Source organism: Coloeus monedula, assembly GCF_965178545.1.
Source record: "Coloeus monedula genome assembly, chromosome: Z".
NCBI classification, from domain to species: domain Eukaryota; kingdom Metazoa; phylum Chordata; class Aves; order Passeriformes; family Corvidae; genus Coloeus; species Coloeus monedula.
Window position 1 is genome coordinate 69,630,879 of NC_138822.1, and position 26,757 is coordinate 69,657,635.

At 37.7% G+C, this 26,757-nt stretch overlaps 1 protein-coding gene across 2 annotated transcripts in view; it reads right to left on the bottom strand.

The window, feature by feature from the left end:
- PARP8 (poly(ADP-ribose) polymerase family member 8) overlaps positions 1-26,757 on the bottom strand; it is a gene marked incomplete at both ends in the record, with an annotated part of 124,762 nt that overhangs the window by 25,922 nt on the left and 72,083 nt on the right. For both annotated transcript variants that reach the window (XM_082302243.1, XM_082302242.1), the window contains 10 exons: positions 5,232-5,327; positions 5,431-5,484; positions 7,752-8,316; positions 10,399-10,524; positions 11,882-11,948; positions 14,781-14,871; positions 15,928-15,988; positions 19,296-19,390; positions 23,952-24,029; positions 26,455-26,525. In XM_082302243.1, the coding sequence (XP_082158369.1) occupies positions 5,232-5,327; positions 5,431-5,484; positions 7,752-8,316; positions 10,399-10,524; positions 11,882-11,948; positions 14,781-14,871; positions 15,928-15,988; positions 19,296-19,390; positions 23,952-24,029; positions 26,455-26,525 (1,304 nt within the window). The remainder of the gene's footprint in view (positions 1-5,231; positions 5,328-5,430; positions 5,485-7,751; positions 8,317-10,398; positions 10,525-11,881; positions 11,949-14,780; positions 14,872-15,927; positions 15,989-19,295; positions 19,391-23,951; positions 24,030-26,454; positions 26,526-26,757) is intronic.

A 26,757-nucleotide genomic window follows, 5' to 3' on the forward strand; every position in this document is an offset into this window, starting at 1 on the left:
TATTAAAATGCAACTTAGTCCTTCCATAGAATATTCTAGTAATAATAAAAGGAAGAATTTTATACAACATTAAAAAAAGTTAATAGCCTTCTAACATTGAACCAAATAATGTTTAGGTTTCTTTATTACATTCTTAGATCTGCTTTGGAAAATACATTTTTTAGCTAGATGAACCAAACCAGATGGTTGAAAAGGACCTTTAGAGGTCAGTCAGTACTTTTATTCTGTCATACAGTAGTAACTTTATCTAAACTTAATCCAAAATCTTAGATAAAGCTGAAGTAACTTTTTCCTAAAGCTTTATCAAACATCGTAACAGGTTGCTTAGAGAGGCTGTGCAGTCTCCGTCCTTGGAGATCTTCAAAACCCAGTGAATGGCAGTGAATGAAACAAATTCCAGTTTCAGGTATTTTTCACTTGAGACACATGCCCCATATGAAAATATTTCTGTTCTTCAGAATGCGTTTTGTGGAAGTCATTCAACTTTCCTAATTTAATTTCTAATATTTAATCTAATATTGTAGACTGACACAAATCAGGATGATCTATATAACTATTTCAACAACAGAGATGTGAATGATATACCAAGTGATTGAAAATGTTAGGGAAAAAAAAAAAGCATTTCAGAATATGTTATTGAAACAGTCCAAGTCTAGCCATTAATTACAAACAAATAACAGCCTATTCTCACTCATCTAAACAACTTCTCTGTTGAAAACGAATTCAAAGACAGTAAAATAAAGGCTAATAATTCCAATGTCCAGATCCTCACTGTGTTCAGTAGATTTACCAAGTCTGTCTTCTGTGTGTCTCCTCCATAAAACCTGCGTTTGACCTCTCAACAACCCTTTTTCAAAACAGAGCAAGGAGCTACTTCAGAAGCTGGCAGAGGTCCTGAGAGCTGTGTAGCACAGGTTGCCTTGAAGGAGGATGCACTGTGATTCTTTATATGAGTTAAGGGAGCTGTTGGGATGTGCAGGCTGCAGTCCCAGCACTTGATAATGATTTCAAAGCTGTTTCTTAATCTTTCTGTGAAAAGTGAAATATGCAGGATTCCAATAATCATTAGAAATGACTGCATGAAACAGTATTGGTCCATGTTATGTAAGAGCTTAAATAAATACTTTTATTCTTAGGATCCATGTATTAATTGCATTTTTCCTCTGCTTTGCAGAACAACTGCAAATCATTCCTCACAGTGATTTCAAGCAATTTTCTGATTTTTGTGGTACTCTATGTAAGTGTGTATCTCTAAATATCCAATTTGGCTTTTATAACTTCTGGTGCACTGCAAATAATCCTTAGACCTCACTGTGCTTTTGAAATAAACACAGAAGAACCATGCTATGATGAGAAGTTTCACTCATCCCCATCTTATCTAGGAAAGGTGTGAATGCTTACAGGAAACACTGCCTACTTTACTACTGTGTTTTTTTCTAAAGGGGATGGAATGAAGCAATGGACTCTGGGTCCTTACAAAGAAGAGTGTTACAACTCCATGATACTTTATAGTAGTTTACCAAGACTCCTTCCATTCCAGCGAATCCTCGTTCTTCTCCTTCACAGCAATATAGATGCAGTTCAAATGTGAGGGCATTAGGTTTGGGCATGTTCTAAGGTCACCCACCCCATCTACCTAATGCGTTTTGTTTTCTACACCCACAAACTTCTAGTAAATACACAGGTTTTTTTAAATTTTTATTTAACACAAACTGTGTTAAATACACAGTTCCTCTGTGTATTTAACTCTGGTTTTCTGTATTTCAGGGAATTTTGGAGCTCAAAAGACAATGGCTATTCTCAAAGAATATTCACTTTGCTGTGTTAAGAAATTCCTAAGAGAAATCTGAGAATTTCTTACTTATTTATCTTCAGTAAGCCAATAAAGCAGCACCTTCATTTATCCTCAATAAGGGACCAATATGGCCTAACAACACCCAGAGATTTCAATGTACAAAAGGATCCCTGAACCAGCAGGGAACATTAGCATGATTAAATAATCACTGAAGCTCTGGAGTAAGGCAGATGTCCACTGTAAAAGCATGAAGTCAAACATATGCAATTGTGTCATGCAGCTGTTCTGCAACAGAACCTTCCATACAATGATACATCTACCATGTGGATCTAGTGCTTAAATTAAGCCATACAAAATGAGATATCTTGTTGTCATCAAGTGGTTGTTATCTTATGGGAGAGAAAACGTCAAGATTTTTAAAAAGTAACTTAAATTGAAATAGATATTAGAGCCAGACTATTCCCGCAAAAGAATTTATTTAGGAAAATGAAACACAATACTGAGAAGAAAGCTTTCTGAGAGAGATTAAGACACTTCATAAAAAGACATAAATTATAAAAGATAAAATTATAGCCTGCAGAAAGAAAAAACTTTATCTCTCAGTTTCACATGGTTTCTTCAGCTGTTGAGAGCATGAGACATCTGAATTGAGCAAGTCAGTAATAACCAGCACAAAAAACTATGTACAGCATTAAGAGTTTGTAAGTAGGTATAGCACTTCACAGTATTAAAAGACTGTAATTGTAGTGTGATGGCAATTTTGAAGTTTTTAAACTGCATTTATGACAATTAATACACAACACTATAGTTCAGGAAGGGCACCAGGCTGACATACAGGAGGATTAGAAAATCAAAGTTTTCTGTGGCTTCTTTATAACTGCATGAAACTCCATAAAATATCAGAAAATCAAGCCTACATAAATATTAAAGTATCTTTTCAAGCAATAATTTTATTATGCTTTTATAAATTCATAGGCCTTCTTTGCTGTTGGAAAAAAAGGTCAAAAATATAGAAGGGAAAGTCACCACAAAGGAGACATGAGCCTGTGTTCATCTGTGTGGAAACAAAACTTTAAAGGGAGAAGCTGATGAATGGCCCAGAGCTATTTAGTCTGCGGCACCTCTGGTAGCACAGCCTGCTACAGAGAGAGCCTTTGGATGCAGGCATCTGTAGAAAAAGAGATTTGGACACTCTTGCTAAGCACACTATAGCAAGGCACCTACCGTTACAAAACACGGTGAAGTTACTGTGCTGTCAAAACAGAGAACTCTTTACAAAGGTCACGGATCCTCAGTAAGGCTACTCTGCACGTAGCCTTGCCTTAAATGAAAGCCTGCTGTATTCTTGTAATAAAAGTACTCTGTTTCTGAGATCTGCTCTTGCAGCAGTACTAAACATAAAATGCTCTTTCTCTTCACGTACATTATATAACTAAACATGTATGCATGTATGTGTGTGTGCAGCTGAAGCATGTCAATAAAGCTCACAAACTGACTACTTTAAGCTTCCCCTGGACACTCTCAGGAGAGTGAAGCATAGATTTCCTTAACACACTCTACAGCAAGCTAATGCTCAATTCAAACTGAGATCCTTCCTCACCTTCTACAGAACTGCAAACTCATTAATGGCTCTATATTGCTTATTGAGTCATTCAAGCATACACACAGCATGCTAAATTTCTTCCTGGTATCTAATTTTTCCTAGGTTACATAATGACACTCTTTCATTTTTGCCAAGCTTGTCAGGTTATGCTCCTTCAAAGGCACTGATGAATATATGTTCAGGGGCAAATATGGTTGCAGCTTCTTCCGTTGTGAAGTGCTGACAAACTCTTAAACAGCCAGCTATAAAATGACCCTTCTTGAAATTGAAGACACAAAAGAGTAATTCTCGGACATTTTAATCTTTATGGTGGGAAAAAAAGAATTAAGACTTCTCTTATTTAGAGTAGATAACTTTCCATTCAGGGATTTTTTTTAGTAGAATAAATCCTACCATTTGCTTTGACCTATGGATAATAGATAAACTCCAACAAGCTAAATAATTATGTTTTTCAAACTTTACTCACTCTCCAAACACTATTGACTTTGTCTTATCTCATTCTGTCACAGGTAATATACACAGCAGTGTATTCAAGGACAAATAATAAGGAACTCATGCCTTTTTTACAGGCTCTAGTAAGTATTGGCTACTGAAAAGTATGTCAGAAAACCTTACTTTTAAAAGATAGATATGAGCTTGAAGAAGCAAAAATAACACCTGATTGGATATCCAAAACTACAGAGGTTTAACCGTGACTTTAAACAGCGTTAACTGGATATATGTATGCTTTTTCAAATCCTGCTAGCAGCCTATTTGCACACCCTGCCTGCAGTCAGAATACCTGACCCTGGTGCCAGTCAGTGTCATGGGGAACCACACTGGAGTGATTTCTGCTACCAGGTAGAGCAATAATCCTCCTGAATATAGTTCCATGAAACTATCATAGATGAGGTCTGCTTCAGCTTACATGCAGTTGCTTCCCACACTGTGCAGAAATTGTCAGGTGTCAGACCATTTGCACATTGGAGTTAAATTTTCCACGGCTTTAATCTTTTAAGGTTTTTCATGCTTCCACTGGATGAAGGGCAGGTGAAACAAGAGGATTCTAAACTGCAAGACCAGCCCTAAAGCTAAGAACTGTATTCTGTTTCACAAAGCTGCACTGATCCAGCAGCTCCAGGCAGAGTGTGTCTCTCATGACCCATCTTACTCTTTTCCACGGTACACATTCACCAACTGCATGAAAGAGGCTACAGTGATCAGCAGACAAAATTCTGTTCCCAGTCATATGGGAATGAAAGGAAGAGCTGCCTAACTGGCCAGACTTTGTGCATACTGAGCCACAACAGTGCCCCTAGACTAGGCCACTGCTAGATCAGGCACTTCACAGAGCATCTCATTCTACTGCCTTTTTTATCACATTTGAAGGTGGCTCATTTCAGCAGCCTGTGAGCAAAACAAGGTCAGAGAAACTTCACAGAGTGGTGGCATTAACACCAGTGTATGTAAATATCATAGTCATGGCTTGATAAAAGCTCAGGGATGAAGTGTCCTAAGCTTTCAGAAGAATGCCAGTGCACTGGGAAAGCACCCTAATGCACTTCTCTGTGTTACCTGCCTGTGACTACTGCAGCACAAGAGTGTTCAGGGAAATACATGCCCACTTTATGTTTCTGTGGTATGATACAAATCTGTTTTCTCTCTCCCTTGCTTCTAAGACCTTTTTTTTTTCAAATTTACAGCAAAATCTAATTAATATGCTTAACAATTTTGCATCTCAGAAGAATATTAGAATGAAACACATTTGAAATAATTCAACAGTTCTCCAACAGGTCTGTAAGGTCCACAGCTATTTAATGCACTATAAGATGTGTTTACCAGCAGACCACTTACCCTCAGCATAGGGCCATTCTGGAACACATGAGGTTCATCACAAACTACACAGTATTCATTCAGCACTGGTATCCGCTGCTCAGCAAATTCAATAGTCTGAGAACAACGAAAATAAGAATAACAACATCTGCTTAAAAATAATTAACAGTCAGCTCATGCTCCACAGTGTTTCAAAAATGAGTAAGATATGACATCCTACCTGCACAAGGAAGCCACGGTCTCGCACCGGAATGCATTTTGCACCATAATTTTGCTGCAAGGGAGAAGTTGAGGCAACCTCAGTGCTGGCAGACTAATTATAAGGAAACAGTAAAGCATTTATAAATTTTTGCATGTAAATATGTTAATCAAACAATTTGCAGCTAAAAAGATCTCTCATTTGCGTGAACCAGACATTAAAAATAATCAATCCTTTTACTGTTTACTGGGTGTGGGGTAGGTTTTAAGTATTTCTTTTTAGTTCTTAAATCTGATGAAGTATCTTACCATCCCAAAAACTTCAGTCTCAGATGGAAACACCAGTGCCTCCACTCCATCCTAATAAACTATTGGTAACTTCCATTATGCTTCCACTGCGTATTGTCTATCCAAATATGGGCTATATGTTAAGGCTTGAAAGACTACTGTAATTCTCAGCAACGCTGAAAACCTTTTTATTTTGTATGTACTAAGGTCTCACTTCTGCAAGCACTGCACTAACAGATCTTTATACTCAGATACTACTCAAATTCTTTTTCTTTCAGCACACAACAATATAAATTAGAAGTAACTTCTATTACAAGAGTCAGTAAGGTTCAGACTTCCCTCCAGATTGACATCTATTTCAATCAAACCTTGTTTTGAATAAGAGATCAGCTCCGTTTACAATGTTTTGGGGTTTTTTTTATAGGGTTATTTCCTTTCATTTCTCTACTGTTTAATTGCTTAACTGCTTTTCCATTTTTCTTCTGGGCAACAATACTATTTGTATTCATATATGAGAGTAATATTTTAGCTGAGAATTGAAGAGAACTCAGTATCTTGATTCATCACTTCTACATTCCACTGATTTCAAATTGCAGCTGGGCACCCAGGTAACCCATATATCTGGTGCCTGCATATAAAATGTGAAATAAGACTGCTGATGCCCTTCCACTAACATGAGTCAAACTGCATCTTACCATGTATGTAATGATCTTCCCTCAAAGTAAGTGTATTCAAGCAATAAATTATGGGTAGCTTTACAGGCTGCCAAGCAGGGCTTGCCTTTCTTCCCTATCAGCTGATAACATCAGTGATGAAACTTAGTCAGCTCTTCATTATCTTACAAAAACCAAAGGGACTTTTCCTATTAACGTCAGAAGAAAGAAGTCTTGCTGTGTTAATACATCCTCTGCTGAATCAGAAAAAAGTGCATCTCTAAACTGCAACAAGTGAAAGTCTGATAGCTCATGTTAAATTAATTTTGCTGTGCACTTCACATAAATCAACCACACACCATATATAAAAATGACCTTATGATAGTTATTCCTGCTTTTAGATCTGATGAGGATAGCTTAAAGCTCACTAAACTAACTTACCATGAAACATAGTGCACTCAACGTAATTTCATCATTTAGGATGCACTATTTTAAACATATGTATGGCATCTAAAGGAAGAATCAGCTTCCAAGGTACCACCAGGCAAAGGGAGTGGAGAGAACTATTTTCTAAACACTTCTCCCCACATCAAACACAGAAAACAGGCTGGTGCCATGAAAGACTGCAAACAAACCCACTCTTCCTTCTAAAGTAAAAAAGCCATCTTTTAAGAGGCATAGGCAGCAGAATTGATTTTGAGAGCTCTTTCTTAAATGCAAGTGTATGTGCTACCCTTTGTTTTCCCAATGGATCATGTCTCTGGGGAAACTAAGAGGGCCAATGTGGGCCCAATTCTTTGCATGGCCCCTGATGTCCTGCATGTCTGAAGGTTTAACCCTCCACAAATCACAAATGTGCAAGAGGCGAGTGGAACCGTGACTGCATTACTTCCCGTGTGATGATGATGATGATGATGATGACAATGATGACGGCAGATGCAAACACCAGAAGAAGGGGTGACATGGCACTCAAACCATCTAATGGACAGTTGCTTCCCCCACGAAGCAAACAGGGAAATGAGAAAAGTCCTGTGCAATCAAGCTAATTTTGCAGCACAGAAGTGCACACTCTGCCTTTTTCCTGCAGGAAGTATGCAGGGAAGGAAATGGGTGACTGAACTTTTCCCATGGCCAGCAGCTGTGCATTGAGCTCCACTCAACACAACACATAAAATCTCTGTCCTGACCACAGCAAATTCTGATTTTATAACTTAAGTGTATGTGCATGCACAGCTGTTTGAATCCTCCTTAAAAAGCTGACTCCATTGCCCTTGTCTTCCAATATGTCCAATATAGTCACTAACATATATCCTAGGTACTAATGACTTCGCATAAAAAGCATAACGCACATCTGGAAAAGAATAGGAAGAGAATGAGTAAAATACAAAAAAATACTACGCACAGCAGCTTGTGAAGGTGATGATGAAGATGGTGTTAAGATACCAATAAGCCCTGAGGTAAGAGAGAGCCTCCTGCTCTCTGCCATGGTGGACTCCTTGAAAGGCTCCATTTTGGATGATTTAGGGGCATTGGAGTAAGACTTGCTGAGCAACTTATGATTCTTCAATCCATCCAATTCTTCCATTCTAAGGTTACTGGAGTAGGATCTGCTTAAAAGTTTGTGGGGCTTCAAGGTGCTGTTGTGCTCACATCGAGGATCCCCAGAGCACGACCTATTTAACACCTTATGGGGCTTTAAAGTGATGCACTCCTCCTGCTTGGCAGCTGCAGAGCAAGCACGACTCAGCAGTTTGTGCGATCTAATAGCCATTGTCTGTTCAGCCCTCGGGTCACTCGACAACGAGCGGCCAAAGGTTCTGTGAGATTTTGTGGCACACACATCCTCCGCCTTCACTGTGCTAGAACAAGTCCTTCTCAATAGTTTGTGAGTCTTGGAGATGCCATCCTGTTCTGACTTCAGTTTCGATTTATTTTTACCACAGCCAGGTGGAGGATAACTTGGCGACCTTAGAATAAAGAAGAGGGCAGAGTTGGAGAATAATCAAAATCCTGGGCAAATCAAGTATGATCACACAGATGTAACACTTTTTAAGTGTCACTTGTCTTTATGTTTTTCACTAGTGATAAATGCAGCCCGAACTTTTAAAATATGAACAGCTGTATGTAAGACATATTCCAATACCAAAACAAACAACTTACTCCTATTTACACACAAACTCATCAATCAAAAAGACAGTTAACTACTTAAGTAGAAGTTAGAGCTGTGACCTTACAGCTTTTTGTAAAGATCTCTGTGTGTCAAAACAAACCAATTGCTGAGGAAATTATCTTTGAAATAAAATCCACATCTTATAACTTATTTTCCTTATCAAAATCTATCTTTTCTCTGGATCATGGCATGATCCCATGAAAGTTATTGTCTTTTGGACAAGGCATAACAAATTCTATGTTCAGATCCAATGGAAGATACCATGAGCAGTGAAACTTGGAGACATTAAATCAAATTAAATTCACATATAAAGGACATTGTTTTAAAAACATCATAATAACCTGGGCACCTTGTGAAAGACAAGTTTATACATGTCTTTCTGGTTTTAGACAAATTCTAGCTCTGTAACACTAGAAATGAGAATGTGAGAGACCTAAATTACAAATGCAGAAGGTAAAGAACAAAAGGTTTTTATGAAACAACATTCACACATTCACATTTCTGTAAGGTTCACATTTGCCTGCCCTTGCAAGGTAAGAACATGTAACAGGTATGCTGAATCATTTTATAAGCAACACCAATCTTTAGAGTACTTTTTTTTTTCTTGTGTTTGCATCAAATAGAGAAGTAAAAACCCAAGGAGATAGGCTGGCAGGTTTCCCCACCCTGTTAGCAAGTGTTGACAGTGGAGGACGCACGTGGAGGCTGCTGATTCACTGTAGCAGCTGGCTCACCATCACCCTCCTGCAGACAGGAGGTAGGAATGATGTCCTGGGGACAGAGAGGGTCCCTGCATTTGGGCTGAGCCATCTCTGGACTTTGGCTGCCAAATCAAGAGGAAAATGGGCTGGTTTTTTATGTCCTTTCTGAATAAAACCAAACCCTAAGCTACAGCCTGTGCTTGGCAGCAGCGTATGGCATGGTAGGGAACGGATAAGCCTTCTACTTAAAACATCATTTCTCCTCCTCTGCCTTTGAATAGACAGACAATCTTTTGTCATCTTTGACATTCCCCCCTTTTGCAATGTGAGTGATTGTTGTATTCTATCTCTTTTTCACACCCTGAATTTAGAATGGCAAAATTCCTCGAGAAGAAAGAATATTCAAAGAAGCATTCAATTGAAATTCAGTAACTGAATTGAAGGGGTGATCTGTCAACCCTCCATAAGAAGGAAAACACACTAGAGTAAATAGTCACAATCCTGAAAGAGCTAAAATCAGAGCCTGATTCTACGTATACTTACGAGTATGAGCAACTGGCAGAAATCATATTAAATGCAACTGAACTATTCATAAGCTTTTTCTTATGCTTTTTAATGCCTTTTTTCTTTGAAATTCTGTGCCTGCATTTCAGAAGTGGAAAACATTAATGTAGTAAAATACTGGAGAGGGGAGGGTGCTCAGCATCTTTAAAAATCAGTCTTTCATTAATGACCATTCCAGTTTTAAAAAACTAAATATACAAACTGCTGTAGAAAGAAGAGCCGGACAAATACAGGTTTTTGAAATACACATAACATATGCTATACATACGTATTACTTGTATATATGTTATTTCTATTTTTATTCTTGCTATTCAAGTAAAGATAAAATAAAGATACAAACACAAGTTAAAATAAAACTAACTCTTTCCAGTTCTAGATCTAACATGGCTCTTTCAGAGAGCACAGCACTGAAATGATCTAGCTTCTAATAATCTTAGAAGCTTCAGCAGTACCTAGTTCACTCCTGATATCATGCAATGCAGGACTGGAAACCCATGAGGTAAGATATAAATAGAGCACTTCTCTGTGGAGAGAAGTCAAGATTTCACCTTGTGAAGTCTGCTGTGGACTTTGAACAGCTTATGGTGGTAACAGCACATTTTCCTTGCTATTACCTGCGCAATGTAGAAAAGATGTGCAGAGGGGATTTCACCTTTTTGTCAGACACCTTCTTATTGTGCGTACAATTAGATTTCTCTTTACTGTTCTTCCACTGTTGTGTAACAAATGTCTGCATGATTCTGCAAATTAAGAAAGAAAAAAAGGTTTTCTTATCCCAGAGAGGACATACTCATTTTAATAGTATGGTCTCAGTGGTCACCATGTAGGTGTGAGGCAATGTTCTCACTCTACAGCTGAAGTTTTCTGTCACGTATGTGGACTGATGATTGGGTGCCTCAGCTCCTCAAAAACCCTTTTTTTCCCCACACAGAACTAATTTAACAAGGGACTCTCAAAGAGAACACAGTCTGTGTAAAGAACCACTGCAGCTGCAAAACTTATCTCCTCTCACGAAGATCTAGAGAGAAACTGAGTCAAAGGCATCAAATCCAGCTACAGGGGTCTGCCTCTCACATGACCACAGGCTACTGCGTCTGTATGGCCAAGCAGAACCTTATTCTCTGGCTCTAATGTGGTAGTGGGGGTCTTAATAGTGATAAAAGTCAAACCTGAATTTGGTATGAAAAAGATGAATAACCCACTGCCACAGCCATGAGGGACCATCAGGTTCATGGGTATTCTGACTCCTGCTCAGTTGTGAACTGTGCAGCTGTGATCTTGAAAATGTCATATAAGAACCTTTACTAACTACCTGATGCAAAAATCACAGACAGTGTAAATAGCAAAACATTTTAAGCTACTATTCATTTCAGGGGAGCATTTCCTTTTTTTTTTTTTTCAAAGTTATATACCATAGAGATTTCAATAACTTGCTTCGTTTGTAAGATTATGAAAATGTTGCACTGAATTTCTTAAAACACTAAACAGCATTTTTTTTTCCCTCAGGGGTTTCTTAATGTTGTAATACTGAGATACTAAAGCCTATATACTTAAAATTCTATAACATGTACAAAAGCATATGCAAAAAGATGACTCAGCAAAATTGTATTAAAATTAATTGCACTATGACCACATGAAACTGCCAATTTTTTTGACTGTTCTTCCATCTTGTCCTCAAAACCTGGATGGCCTAATTACTGTGATGTATTCTAGAGGCAGCCATGAAAACATAGCCCCCTCAGGGTATGCAAGAAGCTCAAAAAGACTCCTCTTTCAGAGGCTTCACCATCTAAGCAGAAATATGAAATTGAACACTCCTAGATATGGTCTTTATAACTTTAACAGCTTACTTCCTAAAAGGCAGCAAAGTGACAGAAAACCCTGGCAAGTAACACAAATCATGTTCTCATCCACAGCTGTCAAACCCAAACTTGAAAAGGCAAATATTGACTTTTATTTAAAGAAAAACAATTTCAAGATACTTTGATCCAACAACCAACCTGACAACATGAATTTTATTCTGTTTGACATGGTCCAGAAACTAAAGAGAGTGTAATATTTGCCTAAAATCAGGGCTTTGTACTTTTTTAGACTTACTTTTTCAGCTGATGTCCCAGCCCAAATCTTTCCTTAGTAGAGATCTGAAATACATCCACAGTTGGCACTAGGGAAAAAGGGTATTTTGTTGATATATGAACTTACAGCAGTAATGACAAACTTGTGACCATATAAGTCTTACTTAAGGACCTTGTTCTACGTGGAGCTGGAGTACAGACAATTAAATTGAAGCAATGGCAAAAGTGGACATGTCATCTAAGCATATTAAGAAATGAATGGAACTTTCTGGAGTATCACCCAATATAATTTACAATTTTACAATTTGAATTCTCTAAAATGCATCTCTTCCCATCCATTTTATGTACAAAAATGTGTATTTTTTTACATACATACTATGCAAGTAGCAAGTAGCATCAGATTAAATGTATCTGGACTTTTAATCTGGCAATTCATCTCACCTAATCACTTTTTTTCCAAGTAGTCTATACACAGTAAAGTTCCTGTGGCTATGAAGAAAGCCCAGACTGAAACCAAATTCATTAATATCTGGGTTTTGTTTCTGAGGATGTTTTAATACAAGATCCAAAACTACCATCTAAGTGCCTGATATGTGAATTCCAGTGGCCAAGGATTACCCTGAAATTTCCTCAAGGCCTGTCCTAACACTAGTATACCCATATTCATCTGTCAGAAATTGAAAATCTACAGGGTATAGGATGGAAATTAGCTAGTGGCATTACTAAAATCCTTTAATAACATTTGATAGGTAGAAGTGGCAGATGGAATCCGGTATTTGTTGAGAGGCTCAGGTCCTCAAGGCACAACAACAGCCAATGCATATTACAAGCATGAACAGACTGCATACTTTGTATTGCATAAGGTGATAATGACTAAAGTAAAATAAAAAAGGAATGAAAACAAAAAATCTGGGGTTTGCTGAAATTTTATTAGAAATGGTAAATCATTTTGATGTTATTCTAACTGCTCAGAAAGTCAGATTTTATTCAGAATAGAGAAGTTTGTACTTCAATTTTGCTTTAATAGATTAAATTTGATAATAAAATACAGTAGATCGAACTTGGCCATGCCACTTAACTTAGTTCAAAGCTCTGTAGTTACCCCTTCTCCAATGTTATTATTCAAATAACATCAAACATTAATTCATCTTTTAAATACAAACTGATGATTTTTTTCAAGAGGGATGAATGATTTCATTAAGTATAGCAATATCTTTGGATTATCAAATTTCAGACACACTGCAGGGGGCTGATGGGACGGGGAATACTTTAAATAACTATCATCATACCTACACCATCAATCTTATCATCTGACATCTAGACCAGAATTTTTGTCTAGACTCTACATTCAGAGGTGACACGCCAATACCTCCAGTGGCTGATTCATTCTCTCTAAGACAGGTTTCTAGGGCACTAGGGACAAACTGCCCACACAGGCAGTACTGAGACAAGCTATTAACCAGAAGAACTGTCTAAAATCAGTATATTACACAGCTACAGGGTGGTACTCATATCCCCTGATGTGCTTTGGAGTGTACTGTGTTTCTGTTTCTCAGGCAGTATAGGAGAAAAAGATACAGCATAAAATTCTGGCCCAGTGGTCTCAAGAAAACATATCTGAGGCAGGAGAGGAATTAACAGAATTAATGCAAAAGATGGTGGATCTCGCTGTGCTTTGTTAGTGAGTAAAGAGACATGGCTGCAACAGCAGCTGAGCTCATAAAACCAACGTCAGCAAAGCTCCTGGCTGTGGCCCTGATCCTGCCTTTCTCAGAACTCAGGCACTCCCACAAGCAGTCAGCTGCAGCACTGGGAACTATGTTTCCCACCTTAACCTTGTCAGCCGTGCAGAATACATATTCTTGTTACTTCTCATTTCTCACTGCACACTGCTCTTCACACTTCACCTTCTCTTATTTGCTGCACTTTTTTTATTTTTTAAATTACATTTTGATAGAAATGTTCTGAATACTAGCACTGCTTCCTGCTATGGCAAATACATATTTTAAGATCTGAATATTTACAAAAATGAGTGAAGTAATAAACCACAGACAAAAAGACCGAAGTCAAGGGGAAAAAAAGATCAGTATAATGGAATGCTTATTTGAATGAACAGAATATAGCTTACAGTTAGAATTGTCAGACAACATATCCTATAGAAATAGCTCATTGGGACAGATGACTGGAAATATCTATTCATTTTCCAGAGGCAGAATTCTCCCACAGATAAAAGCCTGAACTGACAGCGTACTGCAAGTTTCCAAGGCTGGGCAACTTATTATCCAAACTGAGTCTGACTTGCACTGTAAAAATATATCTGATTGGCTGTCGCATACGAACGCTTCCAAATCTTCAAAATCAGTTGATTCTTCATGAGGTTGACCATTTTTCTCTTATGAGGAAACTTTACTCACTTAAAAACTCTTCCAAATCTAAAGATTTCCAGAATTCACATACTCCTGGAGAAACCAGAAACTGAATAGGTAATTACCATGGCCTGATTCTTCAAAGCTGCATGAAAAAGGGCATATTAATGTGCTGCACAGGTCTGTGTATGTCTTCATTATCAGTCGTATCTCATCTGTGCAGATGATGTTTGATTTCCAAAATGAGGAAATCACATATTAGAAACTCTAGATCTTTACTCCCTAACCCTGGTTCCCAGGTGAAGCAGTTGCTTCTCAAAGGACATCACACAAACAAGTTCCAAAAATCAGCCTATGGAAGTTTAAGTAAGATGTCTGCATCACCAGGAAGAGCCTAGCCATGCATATACACGTAAGCTTAATTTCAAATCAATAGGACTCCTCTCAGCAGTAGAACTGAGCACATGCTGGGTCAAAGATTTGGTAGTGAATGAGTGTCCCATGGCTCAGTCTGGACACCACACAAGGCACAAGAAGAATACACAGTTGACCAACCTGGACCATTTAGGTACTGTGTGAGTGAACAGTGCAGTCGCACTATTATTGGCTCTGTGCGAATTACATCCCAAGCCACAGCAATCTCCTCCTAGTTTAAGACAAAAAAAAAAAAAAAACAACAGACATCATTAGCTATCATGAGGAACTGCTGATTTTCATCAGTCTGCCTTGGGGTTGCAATAAACACCATCCATCCATCTACCCAGTTGTTTAGTATCTACCCCAACATTAGACTTAGCTCAAATTAGTGCACATCAGTGCCCCTGAAGAGCAGGGTCAGACAGCTTCCTGGTCTTGAGTGAGCTCATTTAAACCAAGCAGAGGTTTATACACAACACTGCATGTACAGTACAGGCAGACATATTCCCATCCACCAACAGGTACTGCTTCAAAGCTGAGAAGCAAAGGAACAAAAAAGACAGAATAGAAACTAGCCCCATAACTAAGGGCAAAGGAAACTTTTGCTCCTTAAAACTGGTCTAAATAATTCAAGCTATGATGAGATTTTCTTAAAATTTTGGTCAGGCTCAGTGACTGTCTTATGTGCTGTGCTGCCCTGAAAAGAAGATGTATCTGTCCAGAAGCTAATGATGTCCTTAAAAGTTCTCATTTTTGTTCTTTATATCAAGGTCAGGAGGTTACTGTACAGATGAGGCGAGGAAGTGTGAAGCTAATGACAGCACAACAGCTACAGAAACCATGCTGCCAGTCAGCAAACAGCACCACTGTCCCATGTCTCCTCTGCCAGTCAAGCCTCTCTCTAATCAGTGTACAGGAGCACTGCAGCCAAAGTCATTATCCCTTCAGGGCTGTGAAGTGCTTTCACCTGACTCATGTCTAGGGTAACATTTAAAAATAAAAAAAGTATTTCATTTATATTTATTAAAACATTTACTATTCACAAAACATGTTTGGAAGGAAAAACACATGAGGCAAATAGAAGCCTAACACAGCATTTTAAGAATGTGATCATAAAAGGAAAGGAAACCTTTCCACTCTGTATCAATCAATAATGTGACACCCACTTGTGAAGATCAAGTCTCCAAAAAAGGAATGTATCAGTGGTTGTCTAGAGAGTCTGATGCGTAGCAAAATTAAATGGGTATTAATGTTCATTATGTAATTCTGTGATTAGATTACTTACATCAAGAAAGCTAACATCAATATGTAGATCAATATCTACATCATCAATGGCTCCATATTCCCTGAAAGGAAAGAATTATAGTACATTAGAGCTCTTTAAGATACTACTCAATCCACGAGTACTTAGAACATGGAAGATTTTATAAAGGATAATCTCATCTGTAAAATCAGAATAGTTACAAAATACACATTTACATAGATTGGATCAATATTCCCAGTGGGTGACCGACTGTCTGCTGCACTTAGAAGTTTTTTTCAGAGGATCTTGCTTAAGCAGGCTAAATCTTTTCTACTAATTCCCCCAAATCTCTCCATTGCTGCTATGCATTTCTGTCTCGTGTATTGTACAGATAAACAAAGAAAAATTAATAGTCACATGCTGCTCCCATTTATGACACAAGAAAACCCTTGTTAATTCTCAAAAGTATTTCAGGTTAACAGCCAGTAACATAAGAATAGGCTTCAGGTAAACCACTGAAGACAAATACAACATAGCCTAGAGGATGGCATGTTATATCTTGGGGATTGCTTCATACATTCAAGCATTGGTTTGTTAAAAATAAAGACTGCCCTGTAATGTGCTCAAGGCAATAGTTATCTTTTTTATCTGTTGCATGTAATATTGCAAGATTTGGATTTAACACGTATTTCATTACCATCTGAAATCTTACATTTAAACTGGGACTTTTCTGCCTCTTATTTTCTGACTCACTCTGACTGCCCTCCCCCAACGTACTTGAAGACTTATGAAAAAACAGAGCTAGAAAATACATACACAGCTAAACAAAAAACTGTGTTCATTTAAATTACCTAAGTGGGCAGGCAATACTGTAAAAGTACTATCTCTCAATTTTTCACAGATTAGCTTCCAGTCACTAGGGTGTTTTCAACTTTAAACTGCATTTTTATACTTGTTCTCAGAGTGACTTCCATGCTTTTCTATTAAACTTGACCGAGTGCACAGTGGCAGTTGTGCATCAGTTGGTAAGGCAATTCTGAAATACTAAAATGTAACTGTCTCCTACCAAAGTGACCTCTCAGCTGAGGTAGGGCTTAGTTTGCACTGGAAATTGCTTGAGCTCTTGAGAAGTTTGGCCGAGGCAACCCCTTCCACCAAAACTCAGCAACCCAACTGCTCTCTCTGGTCAGGGCAAACTCAAGTTCTCCCTCTATACAAGTCTGTCCACACATGGCACACACAGGGCAGGTGAATGGCAGGACAGGGCTGTATCACAGGAGACTTCCCAGCCACCTTTAGAGCTGCTCCAAGTGTCACCTCACCCAGAGCTGTACAGGCACTCGCTGACCCTTACAGCTCACTGAAAACCTGGCTTCGAAACAGGCAAGCTCTCCACACTGAATGGCTTAGTCACTACCCTACACAACAGTGGCATCAGGTTTTTTTGTTCACTTTCCAGAAGATCCAAACCTTGTTACGCTATCTTAAGTAATTTTTATGAATGCAGGCTGGTGTTACTCACATAACTGAGATTCAAAAGGTTGTAAACAAGAAAAATTTTATAAATTAAACAGAGAAATGCTTAAACTAATGGAATAGAAAAATAAGTGGAAGAAAGAATAAGATAAAAATTAGTTTTAACTGTGATAATTCCATACTTGCAGAAATCCCTTTGCCCCTGCCCCACTACAATCCTAGAAGATGAATTTTAGACATATGATGCTAACTCTAGTTTTAACTTCCCAAGCTGAGAATGAGGAGGAAATAATGTTTTATTCCAACACCTGCAGCTTATGATCTGCTGTCTACAATGGCTTCATCAACAAATTTTGGTTTTGAAGCTCCCAGAGGTCCTCTGTCCATAAATGAATATGCAATGTAAAGAGATACAGAAGAGTTTGGATCAGCTGGATGAATCACTTTCTCAGGGCTTTTGTGGCCAGATATTTAAGGGCAGTGGTGAAAAGCATGCAGGTACAGGAACTTCACTTTTACAAGTAAAACTGACTCTGTGACAGCAAGAGGTTACTGAAAGGAGGGTGAGCTCTCTAGGAAATATGCCTCTTAGCGGATCTCCTTGTCAGACAAACTTCTCTCTCCTTAGAGAAGTGGAGCCGCACAAGAGGGATGAAAATGAATGCTTAAAGCTGTGGGGTGTATTTCCAAGAATTTTTAAATATTTTCAGCTGCAATAGAGTGGATGAAACATTTAAGTTTTACACATGCCAAAAGCAGCCACAGGTGCCAGTTTCTACTGTAGTGAGCTCAAGAGGATCACAGTGTTTCCAGTGAAACAGCTGATTCAATAAATTACATGCATTTAAGTTTTTGAAAGGTTACACATAATGTTTCCCTTTTAGGAGCTTAAAGGAACCTCAATTTCATAGTTATCAGTTTGGCAACTGAAGACTTATCTCATTCATTTCCTAAACCTACATACAACTATCCAGATTTCAATTCCCCAGGTTCTTGCAGTGCTATAAATTTCCATTTAATTTGAGAAAGTATAAGTACACCATAGCTGTAGGCATGCTCTCTCTGCTTCTTACCTGGTTTGTATGACAACTTTGATATTTTCCTTGCAATACATCTGACAGGTCTGTTACATCTTACCTACCTGTTATTTTTATGAATTTATTAAGATTACATAGATGGAAAATGAAGTTATAAAATATCTGAGGAATATTAAAGTATATATACTACACAGACATGCACTATTGGCAGTATCATGCATGTTGATATATGCCCAACAGAATTTGTGTGTAATTATTCTTAGCAATTCACATCTGACCAAGGTTCCACTACTTCCCTGTGTAGGACACTTTAGGTTCCCACAATTAGAAAATTTCCCTAATCTCTAATCAAACCCTAGCTTCTTACATCTCTCTCATGATGACAATACAGAATATTTGATCACTCCTACCTACAAACAGCTTTTTTGAATAAGAAAAACTGTTACTGTGTCTTCTCCCTCTCTTTTTCTCCTAGACTAGACAAATCAAATTCCTTCAGTCATTCCCTAGGGAAGATATTTATTAAATCTCTTGTCATTCCTCTTGTTCACCTCCAGGGCAAAATACAGAATATGACACAAAAGGAGTTTAACAAGAGTTTAGAGAAATGTTGAACTGTAATTTACAACAAAACACAACTGCCTGACTACAACTGCAGAAGACAATGATGTTTTAGAACAGGGCTGTTCTCAGTACAGCTACTTGTACCCATGCTGAACAACAAAGTAACCCCAAAAACTCAGCATTGATGCTGGCTTGCAGTGCTCTCTCCTTTTGTCACACAACATGCAGAAATGACCAGGAATGAGTTGTGCTTTGGCAGTCAGGGAAGATGCATATGGAACTCAAACTCCAAAACATTAAAGGTTCCACAATACAGAAAGGCCAGTGTCATACCTGAGAGATACTGCATTAGGTCCATAGATCTCTCTCACTGCTGTTAAATCAGCCTCCAGCTGTGGGTGCTTGTGAAGTTCTCCATCATAGCTAACCTGTCAGGGAAAGAAGAATATCTTGGGAGCTCTGTATTTCACTTCTGGCACTTGATTTAGACTCTTGAAAGTTCTCTCTGTGAAGTATGTTGCATTCAGATTCCTTAATGCCACACTCAGAAAGGACAGAAGATTTTCAAAGCAGGCACCTCTGCCTTGAAGGGTTTTGAGGGTTCTCTTCCTGTTTGTGGGAAGAGAAGCTGCAAAGGACTCATTCATCTGTCCGATTTTATCCCAGGGTTTTTTTCTGGGATATTTGTGTATTTTAAGAATGTTAAGCAGGATAAGAACCAGATCTCCCCAGTCTTGTCATCCTAGACCAACCACTACAGGATAAAGGTTTGCTCACTCTTGGCTGTTGCCACTCTTTCATATATATACTAGACACAGAATGCTTGGGCACAAAAGAAACATGAAACTATTCTCTATACCCAGCACCCCAGCATCTAAATTACATTTTCAGCTTACTCACTGGCTGCATTCTACACACCAGTGCCATAACAGGAGATTAAAAAAAGTAATTAAAAGAACACTTTCCCATGTTCAGTATTTTACCAGAAAAGGTATAAAGCAGCATCTACCTAGAAACCAACCCCTTGTCCTTTTCAAACTCTACATGAAAAGTGGAAAAAGTTATTTTGGTGCTTAAACTAAAAAGCAAAACTTGTGAGCTGGTTTGGTTGGATGGTATGAAGTCAAAATAATTATTATCCTCCTCTCTTCTATAAGGTCCAAAATACCTCTTTGGGCATGTAACAATCTATTCATCATCTGTCTATTATTACCTTCTTCTCAAGCAAAATTATCCTGATTGTGTGAACCTAAATCTATGTCTTTACAACAATTAGAATGACAGTAATTCCACAGAAGTCAATGAACTCCCTAGATTTGGACAGATTCAGAAACGAGCGTAGGATTTGGTCTGTACCTTTGAAAATATCAAGAGCAAAGCAATAAAATGTAATTTATTCCTTTAGACCCACACATATATATCCTTATACAGGAATCCTGCAGAGAATTCTTGCTCTTGCAGAGTCACATCCAACTGCAGTACTGTTTCTTCCATTTGTACACCCAAATCTGTAGGAAACCAGTGCTGTGACACTTTCAGCTCTGATACTTAGAGATGCGCTTTTCAATTTAATTAAATTTCAATAGTATTAAAATAATAATCAGATGATCACCTTTTGACATTTGAAAATTATAAGAGAGTTAATTTGATTAGACTTAGAATTCTTTAAGTATAAGGGACAGAATTCATCAGCATGGCATGGGCATGTATTTTTCAGAGATACCAATGATATTCATGACCAGAAGGTCATAAAACAAGTAGCCTTCCTTTGTTTGGGAAGGCATGTCAGAACAGTTTTCCAAGTAGAAGAGCATGAGAAGAAAATTGTTATTGTAATTTTTTTTCACTTTAGGTAGGGGGAAATCAATCCTTTTTACATGCTCATTACTCAAAGATGAATTCTTTAAAGATGCGTAAATAATTGCTGTCCTGCTTCCAAAGAAAGCACAGCAATCATTTCACAAATTGTAGCTGTGGTGCACTTGCCACCTTTGTTGGTCCTAAACCAGATTTTTAAATCAGTCTTATGTTTCAATAATAGCAAAATATAAAAGGAACACTATGCAGAACACTACACTGCTCAATATAATGCTTTTTTCTAATCTATTTTCTCATGGTAAGAGGCAATGAACTCGAAAAGGAAACAAAGCAGTGCTCTGGCAGATTTTAAGACCACAGTATGGTACTTCCCACCCACCCCTGAATTAGTGCCACAGACATATTGATGTACGCAGAGGAGGCTGTCAGAGTTTTGTATTTCTGCATTTTCAAGTATGTCCTGTAGCTGAAGCACAAGAGACATGCAGAGAGAGAGCCAAACGCAGTAGCATTTCTGTTTTCATCTCCTGTTCTTATTTGCAAATGTAGAAGATAGAGATTCAAAGCAAGAACTAACAGAGTTGCAGAAGAAGTGAATATAAAAGCTAAAAAATCTGATAACTTTGCTGTGACTCAAAAGTCTGTGTTTAGAAAGTCTCCATTTTTAATCTGAGACCTTATTCAGATTATTTGACAAAAGGTTGCTTTTTAAAAGGAGATTAAGTGATTTAAAACCTAAATCCCATTGAAAATCAATAGGTCTTAGGCTATTGAACCACTTAGCTACTTTAAAGTATTTATCCATTTAATCCTTAAGCAGGATTACAAGCAGGTGCCTAGGAAGTAGACACATTTAATTTACAAGGAAAAGGTTGCATCTTCTTTTCACTGCCCATCAAACACCACTTCCCATCTTCCACAATCCTTGTTTCATCATCAGTGACCCTCTTGTCTTTTCCAGCTGTAACCACTCAGAAATGCTAAGAATTGTTCCTGACCTCCATCCTTCCCAACTGTATTGCACACAACTACACTGGCATCTCTTCCCTCTAATTGTTAAAGCCAGTATTTCTGCTCCCTTTCCCTGTGGGCATAGCACAAGCTTGTCTCTAATGAAGGAGCCTGCCTTGCCTGTTCCCCACATACATGATCGAATCTTTTGTCTCCCCAATGCACTTGGTGCTCACTTAACCTCTACAAACACTCTCCTTGAAAAAGGATTGTTCTTTTCTGTCTTGCAAGGGACTTTGCCCATTACCTGATTTCCTATTTATTTTCTGAGTCCTCAGTATTATTTTTTAACTGTACATGTCTTCTTTAGACTTTTGTCTTTCTGACCATGAAATTTTAGATTAAACACGACATTTTTTCCTCTTTTAAAATACACTTTCTGTGATGTCCCTTTTTATTTTTTCCTTATTCTCCTATTTTTCTTTTTGGATATTTTATATTCAAGACATTAATAATCAACTGATATTTTATTTTTATTGCAGACATGATTTTTTTTTTTTTGCCAGTTACTATACCTTCAGTTAAATGTATTACTTTATAGAGAAGATAACGCAATATAATGTAGTTTCCATTTGAATATAAGGCACTTAAATTCTAACCAGTGTTGTCTACTACACAGTTCTCTTACCCTTGTAAACATTTTACACCTTGCAAAATGATGTCCTGCTATCAGTGTTCATATCTCACAGGCAGAGTTAATATTTATTCATTCATTTGGGCACTGCCAGGCATCCTTTACCAAATGTATCCACCCTGGTTCAAGAAATAAGCATTCCCAGCTGTTTTCTGCCTTTTCCTTCACCTTGAGGTTACTGCCCTTTCTTCAGAGTTGAAAAATGAAGCCGATACACGCAACTCATCACTACAGGACAAGATCAGAAGCTTTTTCCTCTCAGGCAGATTAAAATAAGACATTGCTCTTTGCAGTGAATTATGTCTATGATCCGCCCCAGCATGGGGCTGTAGGAGTCGGCAGCTGAAGGGAGGCAATTCCTGCAGTCATTTCTGAAGCAAGCATGAGTCAATTCCCCATGTCAGCTATTTCAGACAATGAAAATACATTGTTTCAGTTCCAATTACAATATAACTTTTAACAGCTTTTCAGGGGCATGGGGTTGTTTTTTTGTTTGCTTGTTCGTTTCGGGGCCTTGTTGGGTTTTGGTTTTTTTACTGTCAAGCACTTCAATATGAATTTTGTGTTCTAACCCCACCGCACTGTTGGCTCTGCAAGAGAAGAAGCTCAGTGATGTCCTGCTCATCAGCATCCCACGCTCTCTGCACCGACCCACCCTGCTGGCACTGCTGCCATGCTCCTGCAGCCTTGGCTCTGCCCCAACCCAGGGCACGGATGGCTTCAGCCTCAAGGCTGAGGCAAGGGACAACTTTCATAAACAGCAACCCTAATTCGCTAAAATGTTCATAAAAAAAACCAGTTCTAATAATGTAAGCAAGGAATGATTCCTTGGGGCAATGTTTAGGCTAAAAAGTAAGAAAAATCGGAATAAAGAGACTAGCAGCGTGAAGCATATTGCAAAAAGAAAAGGCATGAAAAGATTTTATTTCCCAATACACAGGAGAATGTAAGAATTAATTCTGCTGAGGGAACAGAAGGAAAGACACAGAGCAGTACAATCATCTCAAATATGCAGCATTTTTCAAGGTGAATTTTACTCTCGAGCTCAGAAAAAGAATGGACTACTGCCTAGACCAAAATTGTTTTGTAATAACCATTTTCACCATCAAAATGCAGTGCTTTTTACTTTAAAAAATGGCAGTCCTCCAGAAGGAAACAGATTTGGATCTTGCCTGACTTCCCATTTGTATCAATAATGGGATAAGCTTTACAGAGTCAGTTATCTGTTTCCTGGAAGTAAGCAACTAGCTTCTATTTTCAAGCTTTCTGAAGGGTATTTGCTTTTTCCGTTCTTACAGTTTTGCAGATGTAAACAAAGTAATCTTATTTGGAATTTGATATAATTACAGATTTTAACATACTCAATATTTCTGCTACAAAATACTATGAATATACACACATGCCACTCTACTCAACATTGAAAAAACATAAGAAATTAAGTATTATCATAAATGTATAATGGAATGAACATAAGAACTCTCAAATATGACTTTCTTGGAACTTGCGCAAAAAAATGCCTGCATTACCTGTCCTCCATAATAAAATTCCTCAGAATCATTATCTCCTTCAGAGTCTTCTTCAACTGTGCTGTTGTGCCGTGACTCCTTAATGGAAAAGGAAAGTTAACAATGACAAAAGCAACATGTTGACCTCACATGAATAGCTCTAAATGTAACTACAGGAATTATGCTTATACAAATAAGCTCATAGCATCCTTTCTTAAGAGATCTTTAAGAATAATTTTTCCAGAGGACCCATTTTAAGAATAATGAAATACCACATGAAAAAAGCACCTACTACAAGGTACATAAAAACTCCTCAAATATATGTTGGAAAAATAATACTTGTGTGCTTACAAGCACAGCATGGTATTTTAAAGAACTGGATAATTCAGCAGACTATGTGGGGATACTTCACTCTGTGCTTTTGCTAAACAAAGCATAACTCTCCCACCAAGACTGGTTCTGGGCATATATCTTTTGGTGTGTCAGTAACCTACCACAATTTTATTTTACATCATTCTCATAAATAAACTCTAATAGTTTCAGGAAATAATCCAAGTCCAAGCATGGACTATCTAATATTTCCTTCTGCGAAAACCTGACACACTGCTGCTTAATTATTATTTTTAACAGAAGTTCCAGCCTGGTGCCAGAAAAGTTTCAAACTTAATTATCTGAGTAGCTCTGCTCTGAGACAGTGAAAAGTAAGGATTAGAAAGTCCCATGCTTACCTAAGTAAAACCTGCTCTAAATAGGGTTTAGATATTATTCACAAAGGCTGCTTTGTGAATAATATCATCAAGTAAACTGAACTGATCCCGGTACTGACTGCAACTCAGCATGAGATTAAATGTTATATTCTGTTTCCCACCACTGGACCTTTACTTATAACTATGTAATTGCTTGAGAGAGTAATTCTTGTTTTCCACAATGCATGTGTTATTTCTATGCCCTATGCTGACTAGTAGCTCCTAAAGAACACCTGTTAAAACCATCATTCTTCACTTCAACCTGAACATAATCATTAACCCCTTTTTTCTTAGTCGTGTCCTACACAGATCTGTCATAATGGAATAGCAATCAGATATATGAATCAAAAAATAAATGTTACCCCAGAACTCCACAACCATAAATGTCAATATGTATATACACCTATCACCCAATTTCTATGGTCAGACATTATAATCTCATTTTTCTACCTCTACCTCTAAATTCCTGCTCTGTTCATTGAATGTATACATACATATAGTGCAAAAACCGTATTTCATCCAATCTCATGGCAATTTTCGACATAAAAATATTTTCTGCAAAGGCATAAAAATAATTTCTGCTTCTACTTCACTGAAAATAAATAAATTTTTGTTTTCTTTGTTTTATAATAAAATTACTTCCGAGGGAAGTCTGTTGCAAAACAGAAATCAACTGAGCAAAAATTCCACACAAAAAAATATAAATTTAATTCTCACATTAGAATAGTGACAAACCCATCATATTCTAAGCAAACCTTGAACTGCCTAGCCAACAGAATTTGTCAGTGTTAAGACACTTTTTATAAAGGTTTTTTTTAAGTACTTTCACATTTAAGTACCTGATTGAACTAGAAACAAAATACAAGCTCAGACTCAGTCCGACAGAAGCCAACTATATCTCAGGCTTTTAAGGAAATGGGTAAATTCTTCCCACACTTGTTTTTCTTATGTTCACAGAGCACTCAATACAATGATGAGACAGCAGAAGCAAAGTATTTTCAGTGCAGTTTTTCACATCAAATGAGGTTTCATTTACTAAAAAAACTAAACAAATAGCATCTAGGCATGCTTATCTCCCCTTTCCAGGATCAAGAAACTCAGCACCCACCCTTACCAAAGGAAGTCTTTAAGTTAAGCACCCGAAGTGACAATGCTCTATTTCTTGCTTGAGACAGGAGCCTATGGGGTACCTTCTTTGAGGCTGTAACACTGTCAACCCTGTAGATTTCACATTAGTGCCACTTCTTTCTTAGTGTCTCAGTGAGACTGGTCAGAGACCTGTGCCAGAGGAACAGGACAAACACCACCATGCCTGGAAGACCCTAATACTCAAGACTCTGCTTATGGTGAGAAGAGTCCTGCAGAGGTCTCGAGTCTGCAGTGGGATTGCTGCAGGCTACACAAAGAAGCAGCGAGCTAAGTAATTAAGGTCTTATGTGCCAGAGCAGGTTAAAAGGTAATGGAATCATTATCTATTTCTCTAGGAGAGCAGTATATTTAGGGCCAACAGGGTCTGTAATACTGTTGAACATATAATGAAATAAACGCCAAAAACATATTTCCTAGGATAGGAGGGAAACCTCTCCCAACTAAGTGAATCACTGCTTAAACCATGTATGAAAAACAGAGAAATATGCTCACCCTTTAAAACACGCAAACATGCACAGATTGAATAAGCACATTTTGATATGAAGTCTATGGTAAACAGTCATATTTTATTATTTGCTTTTGCTTCTTAAAATAATTTCTGTTAAAGTACGCACACAAGAAATACATACCTCTCCATTCTCCCTCTGTAATTTTGACTTTATGGATAAGCAATAGTTGACATCACTGGTTTTTCTTAATTCTTAAAAAAAAAAAAGGAAATAAGGAACACACGTAAAAAAAAGTGAAAGAGTTTTGCATATGCAGACTTGGAATTTTTAATTGCAGTAGTAAAGCAAATAACGAACAAAAAGTTACAGAAATCAAATGCATCAAAGAGTTTACAATGCAACAGTCTAAAATTAGGAAGCCCCTACTTCCCAGAAGACTTTTTTAAAGTGTGAATTGAAATTCAGCTGATCCGTCTAGGACAT